The sequence below is a fragment of the Myxine glutinosa genome, chromosome 1 (genome assembly GCF_964187855.1).
Source record: "Myxine glutinosa chromosome 1, kmMyxGlut1.1, whole genome shotgun sequence".
NCBI lineage: Eukaryota > Metazoa > Chordata > Myxini > Myxiniformes > Myxinidae > Myxine > Myxine glutinosa.
Genome location: NC_136261.1, coordinates 272640756 through 272663010, shown reverse-complemented (window position 1 = coordinate 272663010; position 22255 = coordinate 272640756). Strand labels below are relative to the sequence as shown.

Genomic DNA, 22255 nt, shown 5'->3' with positions numbered 1-22255 from the left:
ACCATCGGATCTATAACGTCCACCACCTAAAGCTAGCAAATGGGACAGCCAGTTTAACATCCATTTAAGGGACAGCACACACTGATAAATTATGCTGCAAGTGAAACACCGTGATAACAGTTTATTAGCTGAGTTGGGATTCAGACCCAGGCTAAACAGCTCAGGGGTGAGTGTGTATACCCTTCGGTCACCCTGCCAGCCCTTTCCACAAATAGGATAAGGGAATCAACACCCCTGCCCAACAGCAGAAATAGAAAATAGCAGAGACCTTAAATGGAATGACGATCACTCGCTCCTTTTTTAACTGGAGCATTTTCCTTTTGTGGAAGTCTCCGTGTAAATGGTGTTTGAAAAGAAAGACGTGCAACAGACAGAATGTAGTAAAAATACACCCTCTGATATTATTACCCTCTGATACTACTTTATCATCACTCCTTTTTGGGTTCATATTCTTACGAATGAAGTGAACAAGTAAAACTACTTGCCTCTTCAGTCAATTCCAGCTTGGGAACAGCAATCTTCGGCACCACGAAATGGGTAGCACCTTTAACTTCAGCAATTTTCTCCATCCCAAAAGTTGATTGCACCATTTTATATTCCTGTGAAATTAAGTGGATAGCAAAAAAACATTGAATTGTCATTTCCAATACCAATGATTTTACTAAGTAGTTGGTACTTTCTACCTGAAACAAAACAAACCTCAGTGGCCTGTACAGCTGCCTTAGTCTGTGCTTGTGCAATCATGCTGATAGTTTTAGCTGGGGTCACAACCATTTCGACATGTCCAGTATCAGTAGTTGCTGCAGCATGAGCAGTGGACACATGCTCAGCTACGGCAGGCATTGGAGGAGGGGCAGAGACCTCATCTGCACCCATTACTTGTCCAAGAGCCGCCACAACTGTCGCCACAGCCTCAGCTCTCTTGTGTGTCCCACCCTAAGTAATAGAAAACATGGTTTGATGTTGCTTCAAAAATCACCACGAGGTGGCAGTGTAGGAAACAGATACCAAAAATTGTTAGTAGGCTCAAGACGAATGCAAAGATGTACTGAGCGACTAATGATATTCACGTTAGCTTTGTTTAAAATTTATTGAACCAAGCACTTGATACCAGCAGCATCGATCGTTTGCAGAAAGCAGGCATGCATTCAGAAGATGTAGAGCAACTTGAATGGGTGTACGATTTATGATCCTAAAATTATCAAATGATTGACATGCATTCTCTTTGTTATTTGTGATTGTGCAACATGTATATGATCTGTGTGCATGTTCTGCGAGGGGGAATGTGACAAATCATTGATTGTGTTGATGTGAAGCTAAATAATTGCATGAATTACTTTCATATTGCTTACTTATCCTTGGTTTCACTTTTCTGTTGATTTCTTCTCATTTGCAATCATTCTCTATTCCAACTTGTATCTCGAAGTGATTCCCTCACAGTATAAATTCAGGATTTGAAGGATAGCATCGAGGTGTGTGCACTCGCCTCTGAGCTGTCTAGACTGGGTTCGCATCTGGCTCCGACTATAAACTATCATCTGGGCGTTGTACATGCGGCGCGTTACATGATTATGTGTTCCATCCATCGGAAGGACGTTAAACTGGGTGTCTTGCCTGCCAGCATTAGTTGTTGGACGCTAAACATCCATCGATGCCATTACCCTCGTTTAATTACGAGTTACTGCACTTTCAGTCGAGCGCTCGGCCTTCCAGTTGGATCATGAACAATTTGGGCCAAATTCGTTTTCTGGCCGACCTCACAATGTAGGAATAATAGTGGTCGTTAAAAATAGCAGTAGTAGTAGTAATAGTAATAGTAGTCGCATACATTTAAAAGATATACAAAATATTTCAACCAGACAAAAATATATTGGAACAAATGGTTCCGTTTATTTTTGATGTAAGAAAAAAAAAATCTTTATTTCATTATGATTAGATTCTCATTTTTATAAGAATATTCATTTGTAGATCAATCCAAGATCCCTTTATTGTTTGGCTGGAGTTTGATAAGATAAAGATGCAGATAACCCAAACATGGACAAATGTTCAAGGTCTGATCGTTAGTTCTAATGACAGGATATGAGGTATTAGTAATCCCAACTACAGCATATTCTTTCCGAAGGGAAGGGAACAACCTTTTGTGCATTGGAGATATTTTCTTCTGCAGAACAAAGCATAGTTGAAGATAGTCCAAAACTAGAGGATGGTTATCTTTGAGTCATTAATGACATTTTGAGAGTACGTCTGCATTAAAAAAAATTGCATTGTGGCATCGTCCTAATAAGTATGAATGTACATTGTCAACAATCTTATGATATGAAAAGCCTTCCGTTAAGTTCCGGTCCCCCCCCCCCCCCCCCATTTTTGTCAAAAGAGCCAAAAGCATTTTTTTTTTTTCCCCCATTTTTTTCACTTTGGAAATATCTTAGATGTTCTCATTGTTGTTGTTCATGTCTGCCATTCTTTCATTACAAGGACATTCATTCGAATATTATATACACATGAATATGTTTTCCCACTCTGGCCTTGCTATGAAAATGTCCACCTTCCTCCTCTTGAGGTAGCCATAAAAACAAGACCAACAACACCGTTATTATCTCAAGGCAGGAGGCAAATTCCCTGTGAGTGCCACTCCACCAGCGGCAGCAAGTTGGTGGGCTCTCTATTTATACAAGCTTACATCTGGCCTTGCCCCTTTTGCCCTCCCCAAGTCGGCCCTCGATGCACCCGTTGCTCAACAAACCCTACCCCACTCACCCTCCCAAAGTCCAGGCTGAATGCCCTCCTACGTCCCATTATTCACCGGATTCCTCCCCTTATTCTCCAATTGTGTAATTGTCTCCCTGTGTACATTATCTCGTCATCCTCACTTCAGTCTTTCAAATACGTTGCCCATCATTACTCCTGTACTCACTCGTGTACATCCCCAATCCCTTTTACATACCCTGATTCTTCCGTCCAGCCCATTGATACTCGTTGTGTCTATCTTCCTTTCATCCTTGTGTATGTACACTACCACCCTCCCTTTTAATAGTCTCTGAACCTGATGCCCTTTGTTGTTTAGGTTCTTTGTGACTCAAGATGTTTATATACAAAAACTCTGTAACTATTTGGTGAATCAATGCTTCGAATAATAATGATTTCAAAATAACATCATTTTAACTACCTATTGAGAGAAACAACGAAATGATAACAGAATTATTTTCATCAGGATATGAAACTTATTAACATCAAGTATTCAATTGATCGTTATCATTTAACTTTATGAATGCACCATTCGACCTACCGTAATATATGACTCAATGAATAGTTAACAATCAACCACTTGCTGTGGTTTGACTTTCAGAAAGTTTATTACCAGACATTACTTTACAAAAATTCTTACCTATAAATAGCAAATACATATTTTGCTTGAAAAGTAAGTGTTAAATCGAGTAAAACATAAAAGAGAAAAGAAAGGAGGAGGATGTAAAAAAGAATGCAAGGTGGTGGTTGTAGAGGAAGAATGAGGAGAAAATACCAGAAGCCGACCGTGGGGAGAGGATGGGGAGGAAGAATGGAAGGAGGAATTCATTAGGATTCAGCTATTAGGGTTTCCATCAGGAATAGCTTAATGGAGGAGAGTGTCATAAATTCTACCACTTTGCTAACTTAATAATATGCAGATAACCCCCAAATGAATGGTTAACAAATTATTATTTCTACTGACTTACACTTTGGGCTACCACAGGACTGGGAGACAACACAGTGCTTAGGGCCTGGAAGGCAGGACTCTGTTCACGAGTTGTAGCCCAGATGGCTGTGTGTGTGGATGCGTCAAAGGCGGGTGGGGCCTCCGAGGAAGGAATGGTAGCACTGATCACCGTTGTTCCGTCTGGTTGCTGTAATATTACGACCACAAGCAGAGCACACGCAGGAAAGACACAAGCACATGCCATGCATTTGAGGCCCAGGAACTGCATGCTTAGCTTTGGGCCAACACTAGCTGATAGAAAAATAATCCTTTAAGATTTGTTGAATACCTATGACTTTCACTAACAAAAAATTTTGGGGAATACATTAAATTGAGTAATACACATACAGTGTAATTCACTAGGCCAAATTTAGATATATGACATACCAAACAGGATACTGTATCAGTTTGTATCAGAAAGGCTCAAATTGCAGGATCAAGCATCTTTTTGGCATTAACAAATTAAATAACACAATTGATATTTTTTATTGAAGAAATGATAATTTACATCAAATCATGAACAATAAACCAGTTAGGCCTAATCATGTACTGTAATCAAAATTTCAGCAGGCCATATGTATTTTAAAATGTCTCTATTGTTTTGTATTCAAACAAGATTTAAAGTGATTTATTTTGAAAGGGGAAAAAATTAAAAAGAAAAAAAGACTGCACAAAGCATTGAAGCTCCTCATAAAAATATAAAAATTAAATTGGCTGATCTGCAACATGCAACTTCAGTAGTAAATAATTAGTTACCTAAACAAACTTGAAAGTTCCTAGCAATATTTCATTGCACGTAATACATGATCAGTACATGATAAAACATTTACCTTTTATGTCGTCCAATAAGTATTAATGGATACTGTTATTCAACCTGATCTTTGTCAGAAAATGGCAATCTTAACTACAGAATAAAAAGACGTGGTTCGCATACAATTTTCTGCCGTTTAATTGTTGCCCTTGGGATTTCTGGAGTTAAACCGGCATGCCAAAAGCTGCTGCAGTCAGTTAGTGCTTGCAGAAACTCGGAGCAAAAACGACCTACCTCTTTAAGGCCGACAGCACTGGAAATGACCTGCTTCTGTGTTCTTGTCTGAACGTGCATATCGGTCACTTTTGTTTGCTGTGTCACCATCTGGACCATTGTTCTTGTTTCTGTCATGCGCTGTCTCTCAGCTGCAGCGTGTGATTCCTCCTCAAGCATCTCTCTGGATCGAACTTCTGCAGCATGCTTAACTGAAGCAACTACTTCTGCCTCTTTCTTCTCCATAGCATGCATCTCCACTTTCCGTGCCTCAGCCACATGTCTTGCTGCTGCTCGCTTCTCAGCTTCCACTGCCAGTGACGCTGCTGCATGCAATTCAGCTTCTCGTTGTTCTTTGGCATGTGCCTCCGATGCACGCTGCTCGGCAGTACGTGCTTCAGCAATACGAAGCTCCTCGGCATGCATCCCAGCAGCCTGCAGCTCAGCAGCACGCATCTCTGCAACGCGAATTGCGGCGTAGTCTTCCTGTTTCCAGGGAGGCTTTTTCTCTGTTATCTTTGTCAGTTGAACCTGCGTCTTGCGCGTCAAGATGGGCGACTTGACTGAACGGATTGGTAAAATCCCTCTTCCTGCGGGTGATACTGACCTGATTGGACATAAAGAACAATATATCGCACATGTAAAGACATTGCAATTGCCATAAAAGTGTTTTGTAAAACATAAATAAATAACCATTCAAACGTTTCAGGAAAAACATCTATATCTAACATGAGCTGAGTCAATTTGTAAACAATGAATGAATGAATGAATGATCGTTTTAAGGCCATTTTCGGGGGTTAGCCTTGCGGGCCCCATGACAATCATGGTTCCCTGTTTGAGGCAATGTTTTTATGGCCGGATGCCCTTCCTGACGCCAACTCTTAGTCGCCTCTTACAATGCACAGGGATACGGTGTACCTATTCTAAACCGGGGTACACACCGGGATCATTCATCCCAGCAAGCTGGTACTCAATTTGCCGACCACGGAAGGATGACAGGCTGAGTCAACCCCCCTGGCGTTAATTCAGCGATCGACCGGGATTCGAAGCCAGGATCCTAGGATCCAAGCCGGCACCCTAACCGCTAAGCCAACACCAGGCTATCAAGTTTTTTTTCATCTACATGGTGGATCGATTGGACTGTCATCACAAAAAGATCATTAAAAATACGATATTTTCTTGCTTTAAATTATTGTGGGTTCATCCAACTAAAAGCAGTCCATGTAAAATGAAGCATCAAAAAACTGCCAACAGCATCTAGTAGACTTACGTTATATTATTAACATAAAATAACCAACCATATTTTATGTGAAGCACACCACTGTGTGTCATTAACCTGACAATATTCCTGAGTCGGTAAAATGTCAATCATTCGATACACTCAGGGAGCATGAGCATTGATAGATGTAGCAGAATATGATAATGGTATCTAATTCAATGACCAATTTTTCCAGCCTGATAGGATTGCCATAGTATTTATCATCCTTTAACTAAGAGGGAAGAGGGAAGGATGGTGGCAGATCCTACAGCCAATCCATATAGGGTATTAAACCAAGATACCAATGCAAAAGCCAAATGCTGATATGAACATAACAATGGATGATTGTTACATTGCAGATGAGATAGCCAGCTTAACATCCTTACAAAAGGACAACGTGCTCAATAAAGTGATGCAATTTTAGTTAAATTATATTCCAGAATCAAACCTAAAATCAGAAATACAACAAAGGTGAGCATGCTACCAATTAGGTTATCTTGCCGGTAACATGGAGAACTAATCTTGCTCATGAAGGTTCATGTTGGTCTGCATTGACGGGCAGGTAGAACAATGGATTACATTAACAGAACATCAACAATGGATGAAATTCCCTTTTGCTCCAACGAAGGGTTAACACCCAAAACATCAGCTTCTCCTTGCTTTCCACTACAATTACCATAGATCGAACAATGTTCTGTTGATTTCACTCATTTATTTGTCTTGCCACCGATTATGATACAATAGCAATATTAATACACAGCAGGAATTTTCCCTATGTTTTACCGATTAAATTCAACACAAGTATTCAAGTGTTCAAACCACAAGGATGTACAGGTCCTCCAATCTTGATGGATTTCCTTTGTGGGCCACCAACCAAATGAGATTCGATTAGTTAAAAACCCCAGTGCCCTTTTCACGTTAATTTTTTCCTATACAATGTTAAATGCAATTAACTGCTTTCATGTACAGCCTTTGGGAAAAAAAATAAGTGCAATGGCAAATCACCAAAGGTCAGCTGGGCAGATTCGTTTTGTGCATACATTAGGCCCACTAACAAGGTTTTGCACTTTTCATGCAGTTAAACTTTTTGTTGTAACCAAGGAGAAGGACTATAGTTAGCATCAGACACTAACCTCACGGGAGAAGGTGAGGGACCCCTGACATGTCGGATCGGTGACAATGAGTGTGGTCGTTGCTGAACTGTGGTAGGTGGCGTGGGCGATACCATGCCCATCCTGGGTGGGATACGTGGTGGCGTCTTGTGCCGCAGTTCCCTTGTGATTACCCCGGCAGCCATTGCTACCTCTTCAGCTTTTCTTTGCGTCTCATAATATTGCTCCACTTTCTGCAAAGCATCAGGGAAAAGTGAAAAATAATTACATGGGAGGATCAACGTTGAGTACTAAACTTACATTTGAATACTTTAATATCCGACTTATTTTGGAAAGGTTTTCTTTTTTTAATGAGCTGTAAAAATAATGGATTACAGTTCATGCAACATTTATACAGCAAGACCTGCATCATAATTCGGTTATCCATTTTAGCAAGTGCACCAATAGACGTTAAATCAATTAAATAAACAAACAAACCAACAAGCATTCCTAATATTCAGGTTTTTGCATTGAAACCTAGCTATGGAAAATAAGTGGGCAGTTGAATAAAATTAACACTGATTTTGTAATATAATTTTGAAATATCTTATGCATTCGACAAACAACCTCTCATAGCTGATATTCCAATAGATTATGTCAATCAAAGTTTAACATTAGGAAGGCCCAAAGAGTCATTTTGAATGTTTTTTCGTTTTTAAAAAAATTCCTCGATTCATGTGTTTGAACAGTCAAAATGACTGCTGAGATGGTTCGAGGTATGAAAATTTTCCGGCCTTCCTCGTGTTAAAAAAGATGCATTTTGCCTAATTTGTGAAAAGAAAAAAAGATTAATGATTAAAACAATGCACACAAAATGAATGAACTATCATAATCAATAAATGAAATCACAGTGAGAAGATTTTCCATCGACGTGTTGTGAGTCTGTTAATGAATCTGCCAATCAATTCAGCTATAAGGCCAAACTTTGAATAATTTGACATTTCTATGAGTTTGGAAACTTCCTTCACAACGAAGCAATGAGCATGCTCAAAGTGAATGTGAGCCAACTCGTGCTTAATTGGCCTGTCCAACTACAAGAATGATTATAAAGGTGGAAAAAGCCCAGAGAAACCAGCGAAAGGAATCGAGTGTCGCCGGGTGTGCTAGTTGTGGAAATAATTGCTGACACGCACATCTTAAACAATGATCGGCTAATTTGTGAATCACTTTGGGACTGTATGCACTACATTAGTTGATGGATTGTCTCCATGCACACTGAAACTGTGTTTTTGGGGATGTAAATTAAGCCACCACAACTGTTGAGGAAAGTTCAAGTCAAGCCAGTGTTAATAAATACACGGCTCTCCAACAAGAAATTCATACATTTGACAAAACGTTTATGAAAATTACAGCGACACTACATAAGGTGTTAGGAAGTGTTTTCAACACAATTTTTGTTCAAAAATAATATATAATTGATACAAAAGATGTTCTAAAATAAACAAGTAAATGAAAAACCATGTTTTATGCTACACACTTTTAATTTTTTTTAAGTTTTAAACCTTTAAAAATATATATATATATTAAATTTTTATAGATTAAAATGTACCAGAAAAGAGGACCATAGGCCAACTTCCAGCTCTTGAGGACGCATGGAACATCGAAAATGAACAGCTCAAAGATTTGAAACGGGACAAACAAACAAAGTTCAGATGAAGTTAAATAAAAGTGTGTAATAATAAAAGGCTATGAACGAGATACTCGCGAAGTTTTTTTTTTTTTTTAAACATGAATATGTAATTAGGCTGATACAAGTGTTTTTTTATTCACTTAATTAAATATTCCTCATTATACCTTTTTTGGCATGTCTTGTATAATTGCGAATATATGGTTTGTGTCACTATTTGACCATCCTGTAAGGAATACCTTCTCAATACGAGTCTGCTTTGTTTGCAAGGACGATGAAATAGTTTTCGTCTTCTTCATGGGAATAAGTTCTCCATGTTCATCACCTGCAAATGGGGGATGCAAGGGGAAAAAAATGATTATTTCCCATGGTTTTTGCATTGGTATGGCAAGACTGATAAAACCAAATTAAGAAATGAAATTTTATGGCAAGCTTTATGGAAGTAATCTTCAATTTGTAACCTTTCTAGCTACAGCATAAATCAACTGTAACCTCAATCCAGCAAGGCGATTGGGTTTCAAATAAAGATAAATTTCTTTTTGACAGAATTGATTCACTGCTTGAAGCCACCCACAGAATCATGAAAAAGCTTAATACACGAGGGGGCATACAGTACATCCAGCTTAACATATTTTCCCCACAGTATATTATGGTAGTGAGAATAAAAACTTTATAAGCATTCCTCCCTTATACATCATGAATACACCATAACAAGTCTATGGACCAAGTCTATGTAGTTCATACCTTGAACAATCAATTGAGCAGTTGATGTAGCTCTACCAACAGAATTGGTGGCTGTGACTGAAAAGGTCCCAGAATCTTCAGGGTGTGCCTTTGCTATTATCAAAGTATAAAGGTCATCATCATGATAGATCCGGAAATCCGCCGAGCTTTGGATCTCAGCTCCCTCCCGGTAGAATTTCACGACAGGTGTAGGGATTCCCATCAGGCGGACTTCCAGGCGGATCTCCCGTCCATGTGGTACAGACATACTTTGTAATCTCTGGGTAAAGTTTGGTGGTGATGTTTGTGCTGAAAATTCAGAGTAAGTTACAGTTAAGTTATTGTCACCTTAATACATAATCATGAACATAGATATTAAGAGGTCTTCAGCACTAACCAGTGATGAGTAGCTCAGCAGTACTGGTTGCATGTCCAAAAGCATTGTTGGCTCGAACAGAGTATTTCCCACTGTGAGCATTTGTGAGTTGAGAAATCGCCAGCCTTGAACGGCCTTGACTGAACGAAATCTCAATACCTGGAGCTGAATATATTGCCTGGCCATCTTTAAACCAGCTCACTTCTGGAACTGGTGAACCTGCAGGGGGCAGTATGCTTCAATAATGTGTGTTGGTTGCCATTCTTATCCAAAGAAGGCTGGTCACATGAAACATGTGAATCACCCTGATCAGTTGGTTTACATTGCAGGGGCTACTGCTTGACAGCAACCATACTCTGAGACAGTAAACAGTGTAACCTGGTATCAAGCAACTTTCAAGAAGAATCAGGCCACGTACTACCCACAGTAAAAAAACAAAACCACCATTAGAGGCCATTTTTCCCCACAGAGCAGGGGTTGACCTTTTTCGGTCAATGCAATGTTTTATGGCCGGATGCCCTTCCTGCCGCCAACCCTGTTAGTCGCCTCTTGCGACACACAGGAAATTACCAGTGAACTGGTCGACAGGGATTCGAACCCAGGATCCTAGGATCCCAAGCCGGCACCCTAACCGCTAAGCCAACACCAGGCTTAAAGCTGCTAATTGGAAGGACCTTACGCCAGAGGTCCGGTCTACAAGCACTGGTTGTACGGTGAATGTAAATGATCTCACAGTGTTTTTCACCAGCGCTATGTCTTGACAAATAGCAAATTGTTGCATGTTCCGTTGATAATCCTGAATCAGAGTGGCTAGCCATTCAGGATTGGTTTTAGCTGAGAAACGTTTCGGAACTCCGTAAAGAGTGCAGACCTCAAATTATTAAAATACACATAGAAGAAAGAAAAAAATACTTTCACAAGTCATGGGCTATTGTATTTATTTCATATAATTTTTGTAACACCGCTCATTTGCATTTTGTGTATGTGTATCATTTTGTAAACGTTAAATTAAAATTGTACTGCAATAGTTGTTGAATTTGTTCGCATTTGTAACCTCATATTCAACATCAACTCTAAGATATACTTCCGGATGCACACAGCCCTGTTAATAAAGTGTGGATTTGCACCAGATATACAGAAACTCACCACTGATCTGCGCCTCAAACGCTGTGGCACCACCCTCTAGTGCCACAACGCTTTGCAGCGGCTTTATGAATGTTGGAGCTTGCTCTGACATCGTTTTAGACAACCTGCGGAGAAAGAAAAATAGATGACACCGAAGCGATTCTCATCTGCAGATATCCGTATTGAGCTTTACGATGAACTGCTTCAAAGATTTATCCAACTATATTGCATAGCTCTACCGTTATATTCTTGCATCGTAAGTGCATGTCAAGAACCAAAATTAGATTATTTCAATCACAAAAAAAAGCAATAGCGGTATGGCAAAACTTAATTCACCATATTTCAAATGTCACATGCTATAGATCTGCCATGCACATCATGTTATACATTATTGATCACTGTCATATTGGACAGAAATCAACGTATGTTTATAGGAAAAAGAATAGAATTTCCAGAGAATGCAAAATGTGGAATTAAATATCATATCCATCTTTGTATAAAGGTGCATGCGGATATTGTACTCGTATGTAGAATACAGGAATCTTTTTCTAGATACCATATTCGTTGTTTGTGAAATTGGAATTAACCAAATATCATTAATTAAATTAAGTTGGGGGATTTACCATATTGTTTGTTTGTTTGTCAAATTGGTATTAACCAGTAATTGTTATTAATTAGAGCAAGGTGTAGGATTATGCCTCTGTCGGAAAGGCAGTAAGAAGTCTCCGCATCCTGTGAAACATCTTCAAATAAATGCACTTGAGGGCTCTCTGACTGATGGTATAGCAGAAAATTTCAAATGGAAAATGCATATGAATGGAAATATATACATATACATACAGTGCTCTGCAATTGCTTGGATTATTTTCACTTTTGTGACATGACACTCGGGCTTCAAGGACCTGAGTGCCACACAGACGTCATTTTACTTTGGAGGTGATGTGTCGGCATACTTTATGTGCATGACGTCGGTGTCATGTCACATCTAGGGTCAGTGTTTCTCCTTTTGTTTCATTTTTCAGGTAATCTCATCTCAATTCTTGAAGAGATCAACATATAAAATGGGTCATGATCTCCGGATGTCTTTCCATCGGGTCGTCCGTCCGTTAACTTTTTGCTACTCTTCTCTTGTCTCCTGGCTGATTGTTCTCAAACTTGACACATCAAGTAGGCTTCGATTTTGTCGATTTTGAAACATTGGGGGGTAGGGGGAGGGGCTCCCTGGGAGGTTAACCCCCAACCTTTGGATCCCTATTCGTCCATTATTTACCAACTGATTACTCTGAAATCCGATACAACTCTTCTACTCGATGGACTGCACATTCGCTCAGGTTTCGATTTTTCGATTTTGGATCATGGGGGATCACAGGGGAGGTTATCCCCTGAAACTTTGGATCCCTACTTGTCCCTTATTTACCAACCGATTGCTCTGAAACCCAATGCAGCCCTTATACTTGATGGTCCACAGGATCACTCGGTCTTACATTTTCCGATTTCATATTCTTCAAATTCGTATCAAGGAGGGTTACCCCATGAAACTTCGGATTTATTTACCAAATGATTGCTCTGAAACCCGATACAGCCCTTTTGCTCGATGGTCCACAGGATTTCTCAGTCTTAGATTTTTCAATTTTGGATCAAGGAGCTCCTGGGGTGGTGTGGAGGGGATGGGAGGGGTGGATGGGGGGGGGGGGCATTCCCGCATATCAGCAGAGCTCTGAACTACAACCTCAAGATAGGACTGTCAGTCCATTCGGTGGGCTGTCTATCTTGTGGCTCCCTGTCACCCCTAAGTGGTGATTATCAGGCCAGAGAAAATGTGTTTGTATGGGCAGACGGCACTTGTTGCTAACAGGTCATGCAGCAATTGCTGTGATGGGACTCAATCTGTGCCTTGCTGCATTGTCATGTTAGGGGGCTCGATATATATAACGACTACGTGTGGATTAAAAATAAAAAACCTGATTAATGGCACCACACCAATTTAATGGATGTTAATTTGCAATATAATAGTACTGTATTATATTTATACCCTTCAGTTCTCATCACAGCAACACACACTCTACCACTTGAGATGCGGCAGCAGAAAAAATGCATATAAGTGAAAATACATGGTGTTGAGTGAAAAGTGTCCATTACTTTATTCATCGCATATCAGTGAAAATGCATTGCCCGGGAGTGCATATAGCAAAGAGTGGTTGGGTATATATACATACATTGGGGTACAAATGTCCACTTAAATCAATGCCAAGTTTTCTCAAATCATGATTTCAAACACAAATTTGTCATAATATTGAAGATATGTATCCATATTCTTTCATTTATTATAGTTATTATTGACTGGCACTTTGTCTTGACAGAATAAATGAAGGGCAAATTCATTTGAGAGAAAGATCAAAATTATGCAAGCAGTCTGACTATGCTCTGGAGTCCATTACAAAACTGGTGGGAAAAATTTGACTCAAACATAATCCATAAACTAAGAAACAGACATAAAACACCTTGGGGGGCAGAGGAAATTAAATCAATCCCAAATGGAGTTGAGGCAGTTTTCAAAACAAAAGGGAGTTCCACTGATTTATTGATTATACGTAAAGACAGATTTGATTTTGTCCCCCGTCGCACCGCGGAGCGAAAGGGGGACTATGGTTTTCCCCTCCGTCCGTGTGTGCGTCCGTCCATGCGTGCGGACGTGCGTGTGTGCGTGCATGAGTAAGCGAAGGACCGAATTCTAATTTGGACCTTGTGAACGAAATATCTTGAAAAATAAACGACCTACTAACTTCTAATCTGGTGCGTGGGTGTATCTACGCATAAGGAAGAACGCTATTGAAAATTGGGTCGCCACGTCAAAATCCAAGATGGCCGCCACCATGTATGTCTGAACCTTGTGAGCGGAATATCTTGAAAAATAAGCGAAGTACCAACTTCTAATCTGGTGTGTGGGTGTATCTGGGCATAAGGAAGAACGCTATTGAAAATTGGGTCGCCACGTCAAAATCCAAGATGGCCGCCACCATGTATGTCTGAACCTTGTGAGCGAAATATCTTGAAAAATAAGCGAAGTACCAACTTCTAATCTGGTGTGTGGGTGTATCTAGGCATAAGGAAGAACGCTATTGAAAATTAGGTCGCCACGTCAAAATCCAAGATGGCCACCACCATGTATGTCTGAACATTGTGAGCGAAATATCTTGAAAAATAAACGAACTACTAACTTCTAATCTGGTGTGTGGGTGTATCTAGGCATAAGGAAGAACGCTATTGAAAATTGGGTCGCCACGTCAAAATCCAAGATTGCCGCCGCCATGTATGTCTGAACCTTTTGAGCGAAATATCTTGAAAAATAAGCGAAGTACCAACTTCTAATCTGGTGTGTGGGTGTATCTAGGCATAAGGAAGAACGCTATTGAAAATTAGGTCGCCACGTCAAAATCCAAGATGGCCACCACCATGTATGTCTGAACATTGTGAGCGAAATATCTTGAAAAATAAACGAACTACTAACTTCTAATCTGGTGTGTGGGTGTATCTAGGCATAAGGAAGAACGCTATTGAAAATTGGGTCGCCACGTCAAAATCCAAGATTGCCGCCGCCATGTATGTCTGAACCTTTTGAGCGAAATATCTTGAAAAATAAGCGAAGTACCAACTTCTAATCTGGTGTGTGGGTGTATCTAGGCATAAGGAAGAACGCTATTGAAAATTAGGTCGCCACGTCAAAATCCAAGATGGCCACCACCATGTATGTCTGAACATTGTGAGCGAAATATCTTGAAAAATAAACGAACTACTAACTTCTAATCTGGTGTGTGGGTGTATCTAGGCATAAGGAAGAACGCTATTGAAAATTGGGTCGCCACGTCAAAATCCAAGATTGCCGCCTTGCGTCTTCCACTTTGTCAACTCAGATCACTTCACCGATGGGGGACCGAGGCGTAACGCTTGTTCCCATTATAATAAGTGTTGTTATATCCTTGAGAGTTCATGGAAATCCCTTGAAAGTGCTTTTGGTTTCATATTACAATTATTACCTACACCACGTAAGGTGGATGGAGGTTATGTTTTCACTGCTGTCTGTCTGTCTGTTTGTATATCTGTTTGACTGTGAACAAGATATCTCAAAAAGTTGTGGACGGATTCGGACGAAATTTGGTGGAAAGGTAGTGTATGTGACAAGGGCGAAATTATTACATTTTGGTGAAGATCCGTATCCAGATCCGGCTAGTAGAATTTTTAAAGTGATTCTTCACCATTGGGAGATCGGGCCAAAAACGATACACAGCAGGATATCTCAAAAGGTTGTGGACGGATTTGGACGAAAGTTTGTTGAGAGGTTGTGTGTGTGACAAGGAAGATGTGGTTCAATTTTGATGAAGATTCAAATCTGGATCCAGCTAAGAGAATTTCAAAAGTGATTCTTCACCATTGAGTGATAGGGCTAAAAGCGATATATGGCATGACTTATAGCACGACAATATAGCATCTCAAAAAGTTATGGACGGATTTGGACGAAACTTGGTGGAGAGGTTGGATGTGAGACAAGACCGAATCGATTCGATTTTGGTGAAGATCTGAATATGGATTTAGATCAGAGAATTATTATTTTTAAAGTGATTCTGCAACATTGAGAGATCGGGCGAAAAGCGATATATAATATGATATCTACGTTTTAAAAATTCATTTTTTCGGCAACCGTTGGTCCGATTGACATGAAATTTTCACCATAGGATGGCCTCCTCCTGTAGAATATTTTAATGAATATTATGACGTCACAGGCCACGTGGTACAGGCACCATCTTGGAAAAACGTTACACCTCGATATCTCCCAAACCGCTCAATGGAAAAAATGGAAACATGGCTCATTGTCAAGTTCTCACCATGCGGAATAAGATATGTTGATGATGATGTCATCGGTGCCTTAATTATGACGTCATAATTCGACAAGTACAACGCTTGATCTGATCAGTATGAAAAATAAAAAATTACTCTGCAACTGTTAGTCCAATTGGCACGAAATTTTCAGAATATGAGCGGCTCCTCCTGTGGAATTTTTTTAATGATAATTATGACATCATAGGTCACGTGGTACAGGCGCAATCTTGAAAAATCGAAAAAAGGTTGCACCTCTATATCTCCGAAACCGCTCCATGGAAAAAAACTGAAAGATGGCTCATTGTCAAGTACTCCGCTTGGGGAATAAGATATGTTAATGATGATGTCATCGGTACTTTAATTATGACGTCTTAATTCAACAAGTACAACACTTGATTTGATCAGTATGAATTTTTTTTCTCTGCAATTCTTGGTCCGATTGACGCAAAGTTTTCACCAGAGGATGGCCTCCTCCTTCGGAATATTTTAATGATAATCAGGATGTCATAGGTCACGTGGTACAGGCACCATCTTGGAAAAACCGAAAAACGTTGCACCTCTATATCTCCAAAACCACTCTATGGAAAAAATGTAAACGTGGCTCATTGTAAATAACTCCATATAGGGAATAGGTGTTGTTAACGAGGACGTCATTGGTGCCATAATTATGACGTCATAATTCGACAGGGACAACGCTTAGTCTGATCAGTTTGAAATTTATTGAGCATGATCTATGCAACAATTATTTAGAGAATATAAATTTCTGATGTCATCGCTCACGTGGTCTGGCAGCCATATTGAATCAAAAAAAAAAGAAACGTTCAAAAACAGAAGAGTTGGCTCACACCAAGTTGACTGCACAGGGTAAGTATTCTATGAATACCATCTAGTTTATTTTGTTATCATGTCTCAATTAATAAATTTCCTAATGGACTCATCCTTTTGCACCCCACTGTATATGGGTGTTGGGGGGAGGGATGGAGACATATTGCTGTACCTTGCTTTAATTCTAACAATAAAATGACAGGAAGTTGCAAAACATATTTACTGACAAAATCGACAATTTTTATGTTGTTATTAGTTCCGGCATGTCATCTGTTTGGGAATGTGTTGCAATGCAGATCTTTCTACATTCTGGAAATTATTATGGCAACATTATTCTAAGATTGATAATGCCAGAAGCCAATGCTAATATAATAAACACATAGCTTGCATTCAATAGTGGGAAATTATATGATGCAAAAGGATCTGAATTTAGAGAATTGACTCGAAAATGAATGAAACCTCCAGAATGACCGTGAATTTTGCAAAACAATTCATCATCACAAAACATCCCACATAAAAATAAGTTGCAAGGTTTTCTCAGCATTATAACTGACATTTCCAATTATTCCCATTTTACATTTGAATTATAACTGTCACATAATAATGAATAAGTAAATCTCATTCATTGGAGCTGAAACAACATAAATAATTAATACGGTTTGAATTATTGCTTTTTCCGTTGAGTATTTTGGAGCAATGCTGACAGTTTATTTCGAAATAAAACATGGTACAATGTTACCAATCATTGCATTTGAATACTATTTATACAAGGGGTGTTCAAAAATTTCGAGGAATAGGATACTATTGGTAAAATACCTGACAAAAATAATTAACACGAGGCATATAAACAAATTAAATATGTATTTATATTTTCTTAGTTAATGTATGTTGAAAAGAAAACAACAATATTGAAAAGAGAAAATCAACATTGGACTGTTGTATCTCATTGTGAGAATTTTTTTTTACTGCCCTGCTACCCTTGCACACAAGATACTTTATCAGAATTTTTCCAATGAATGATACATTAATAGAAATCTAAATGGCGCAAAATATGATTTTAAATAAGCAAGAAATAAGAAAATATGTGAAAAATATGGTATGTAGTTTGGGATTCTTTTTAAACTGTTTTATTTTAGTTTTATATTTACTTTGACAGTACTAAATCAATAAGATTGGTACAAAAAATACTAGGTTAAATTGCTACCACATACTAATACTACTAATCATAAATGCTCTCATTTTAATGATATTTTAAGTAGCCAGTGAGATCGTCAGACAATTTGAAATTGGATATGAACTGAAAAGTGTTATTTCTGATCAAGTTGGAGGGTGCAGTAAGGTATGGGCTATGATGGAAACTTGTCAGCTGATTCAGAAGCTTGCCCATAAAAAGCCATCCCTTCCATTCACCGTTTCTGGCAAACAGAACCTATACTATTCTTAGCATGTGACAGCTGCTCACATTGCATCTGTGGCAGTCAGAATGCTGTTTATCACCATGAGCTAAATCAAGGGACTAACTACCTCAAACAACAATTCCTAACTCTAAGAGGGTCAAATTAAACTTTGACATAACTTTTATATTTACTCACTTGTTTTATTGATCGGTGGTAGTTTCCTAAAATCAGAAAAAAATTGACTCGTCTACTTGTGGAAAAAATATACTTTTGAAAACGGTTGTAAAGAGTCAAATTAACAAATGGTATTGAGGCCAACTGAAATATCAGTTTTAATACAGAGATGATGAAGCACTGCATCAACTAAAGTTTTTAAAACCGAAGTCGCGGGAGTGAGTTGATATATTAATGAAACAGCATAGAACATTTTAGCACAACAAATAAGTAGATAAAGCTCAAACAATTACTACTTTAATGCTGCTGTTTGTTCAACTTTTTTAGAAACACAAGAATAAAGGAGGATTGCACTGACCTTGCTCAGGTGTCCACTGGGCATAGCCCGAGTGGTAAAGCCTTGGTAGATGTCAGTGAACAGAGCGATATTGACCACACTTCGTAAAAAAAAAAATGGAATCTAATTGGGGGGGAGCCTCTTTGCTGGGGAGAGAACTAAACTACACAGCAGCCACAGATGACGGCAGTGTAGTTTAGACAATCCCATGCAATCCCTACACCCAAGGTGTTGTTGGGATGCACGCGTACCTCAAACTCAAGAGGGGGAAATTTTCTATTTTATACCCTGGGCGTCCATCGACGTCACACACACTTTCTTCATAGCAGTTTCTCATTGGCTAACACCAAGGATAACGAAAGGCACTCTGGGAGATTTGAAAATGATTTACATTGGTTCACAGGACATCCAATGAACATGCTTTGTCTTGCATGAGAAATGGTATTGAGATGAAGATTAATGAGGCAAACTTACCACCAACTAGATGGCTTTACATACGAGATTTTTTTTTACCACTTTGTGCATCTATTCTTAATAAATATCTTGCACTTATCAGGAGCATTATCAAAGGTTACAAAAACAGTTTGGTGCTGAGAAATATTTAGCCACAACTGCTACAGACACGCGACCATCCGAAAAAGCATGTCCATCACAATCAACTAATGCCACTGTCAGTTATAATCTGATGGGAAAAGGGTACATATGTACTAGATTGCTGCAAGAAGGAAGCATTGGCTTAAAGATTATGGGACAAAAGTGTTGCAAATGAAAAGGGTGCGGGGGGAGGGGAGGAGTGGTGTAAAATGAGATATTCTCGTCTACAACCCCACTTAACATAGCTACGGTTCTAATCGGCATGAGCTTACACTGCTCCTCCCTTGTCCATTATATCAAAGTGGAAAGGCAAAAAAGACAATTTCAGCATGATACAATTAAAATTACCCCTAAATGTCACCACTGCACAGAAAAATCTGATCAAATGTGGAGGTGAAAGGAAGACGAAAAATATTGTGTGTGTGTGTGTGTGTGTGTGTGTGTGTGTGTGTGTGTGTGTGTGTGTGTGTGTGTGTGTGTGTGTGTTGAACTATTACACAGGCTACAGAATGCGTGACACCATCCGAAGGATAGCACACTTGGTGATATGCAATAAAATGCCAGCAAAGCATGAATCCGACAGTTTAGAGTTTGGTCAAGAATTGAACCCAGGATAAACAACACAAAGGTAAAAGTGCTACATCTGCACAATCTGTCACACACATGCATGCACACACACGCTCCTGTTAGCGCAATACTCTAGAGTGCTAGACACTGGACTGGAATATCAGACGTTACGGGTTCAAATCTGATTGAAGTGTGAAGAATTTTTAATTCCAAGCCTTGGAAAATAACCTAGGCATCAGAATAACCATATTGCTTAGGAATTGTTAATAAAACCCCAGCTGGATAATTAACTATATCCCAGGTGTTGGTGATCCACCTGCCCTCACTGAACTAATGTGGTTAATACCTGTTCACACTTTGTCATGTTTTGCATATTATACCAGTTCACACTTTATCAGTGATTTTATGACATCAGGGCAATATTGGTATTGCTGCTATTATTTGCCACCTATTAAAAGGGAATACTGCCCCCATACCCTAAACGAATAAAAAATGGGTAAATGATCTGGGCCATAATTTTAAACAATCTTTATTTGACATCTTATTTTGTGAACCAAACATCTTGAACAGCTCTAAACTTTAATATGAATGTCCAAATAGTGAAATATTTACGCTCGCCGGAGGAGAGGGTATTGCATTTGAGTCGGTTTATTACTTGGCAAAAAAAAGTGTGTTGATCACTCTGGTTTGTGTATGGATGTTTTTTTTGTTTGTTTTTTTTGTCTGAAGCCGATGTTCATGAAACTTCACCAATTGGTGAAGTTTGTGGTCTGACAAAATAATATTTATTTTTGAGGTCAAAAGGTCACATAGGCCAACGGTCAACCACTTTTTCCTAATTTCTAAAAACCTCAATTTTCATAACATTGACTTGAAATTTGAATAGGATTTTCATATCAGCGAACTGAATTCAACCACCAACTATTTTTGATATCAACATAGATGAAAAGGTCAACATAGGCCTAAGGTCAACCACTTTTCTCAAATTTCTAAAATCCTCAATTTTCATCCGATTGACTTGAAATCTGAAATGGATTTGCGAATCAGCTTGCTGAAATCAACCACCAACTATTTTTGAGGTCAATATAGGTCAAAAGGTCAACATAGGCCAGATTTCTAAAATTGTCAATTTTCATCTGATTATCTTAAAATTTGAAGATGGTTTGCATATCAGGTCACATTATGCAACCACCAATTATTTGTGAGGTCAAAATGATGCTCTACTAAGTGCCATTCTACTTTGTTCTCTTTTGCCAAGTGTCGTCCTATGAGTGATTTTTCATTTTTTGAAAAATCTGTTTGTCTTTTTGTCTGTTTGTCTTTTTGTCCACACAGAATAAATATAATTTTCTCTGCAAGGGTTGGTCCGATTGAGAGGAAATTTTCACCATAGGTGGGCCTACTCCTGTAGAATTTTTTTAAAATAAATATGATGTCATAGGTCACGTGGTGCAGGCACCATCTGGAGAAAAAAAAATCACCTCTATATCTCTGAAAGCACTGCATTAAAAATATGAGACATGGCTCATTGTAAAGAACTCTCCATGGGGAATAATATATGTCAACTAGTATAAAGCCCGTCAGAATTGACAGGTTGGAGTAGTTTATATGACGGTGCAGCCGAGTAAGCATGCCAAAGTCTAAAGCCTGTGCCTAGTCCCAGGTGTGCTTATATCTTCTTTATTTATGAGACATCATATGGAAGTAAATGAACACTTGGTTTACTCTGCGCACATTGCACATCACGTGCAGCAAATTTCACCTCCATGTGCATTGTATTTATTGTGATTTTTTTAAAACCACTTCTGTACACCGACCTTGAGGCTCAGTTTGCAAGCCACCATCTACAATTCCAATGTAAGAGACATAATTACTCTTCTTTTGGGTCTTCAGAGTCCTTGTGGTGTTTTGGGTGGAGATTGTTTTGGGTGGCTCAATACCCTGAGCACCCAAAAGACCATGCCATCATCCAGGTCTTTTGGGTGCTCAGGGTATTTTACGTCCTCAGGATATTTTGGGTCCTCAGGGTCTTTTGATTCCTGGGGTCTTTTGGTTCATTTGAGTCTTTTAGTTCCTCTTGGTCTTTTGGGTCCTCTAGATATTTGTGACCCTTGGGTATTTTCGTTCCTCTGGGTTTTTGGGGTATTTTCGGTCTTATGGGTAATTTGGGTATTTGGGGTCCACTGGGTCCTGAGGGTATTTAAGGGTCTGTGGGGTATTTTGGGGTTTTCGGGTTTTTTGGGGTCTTTAAGAATATTTGGGATATTTTGGGTCGTTGGGGGTATTTTGGGTCTTCGGGTTATTTTGGGTCTTTGGTTTATTTTAGGTCTTCATGTTGTTTTGGGTCTTTGGGGTCTTTAAGTGTCTTTTGGGTATTTTGAGTCTTCGAGGTTTTTGGGTTTTTGTTTTATTTTGGGTTTTTGGGGTATTTTCGGTCTTTAACTGTCTTCACAGTATTATGGGTATTTT

The 22255-nt window shown here is 39.0% G+C and overlaps 1 protein-coding gene across 1 annotated transcript in view; it reads right to left on the bottom strand.

Annotated features, from left to right (window-relative positions):
- Window positions 1-18885, bottom strand: part of TTN (titin) — a 501281-nt gene extending 482396 nt beyond the window's left edge. The window contains exons 1-10 of the mRNA XM_078776713.1: window positions 18647-18885; window positions 11039-11142; window positions 9914-10111; window positions 9538-9825; window positions 9033-9118; window positions 7149-7360; window positions 4779-5364; window positions 3714-3881; window positions 700-936; window positions 486-599 (exon numbers count right to left, since the gene is read on the bottom strand). Coding sequence (XP_078632839.1) covers window positions 486-599; window positions 700-936; window positions 3714-3881; window positions 4779-5364; window positions 7149-7360; window positions 9033-9118; window positions 9538-9825; window positions 9914-10111; window positions 11039-11129 — 1980 coding nt within the window. The 5' untranslated portion in view covers window positions 11130-11142; window positions 18647-18885. The remainder of the gene's footprint in view (window positions 1-485; window positions 600-699; window positions 937-3713; window positions 3882-4778; window positions 5365-7148; window positions 7361-9032; window positions 9119-9537; window positions 9826-9913; window positions 10112-11038; window positions 11143-18646) is intronic.
- Window positions 18886-22255: the final 3370 nt, after the last annotated feature.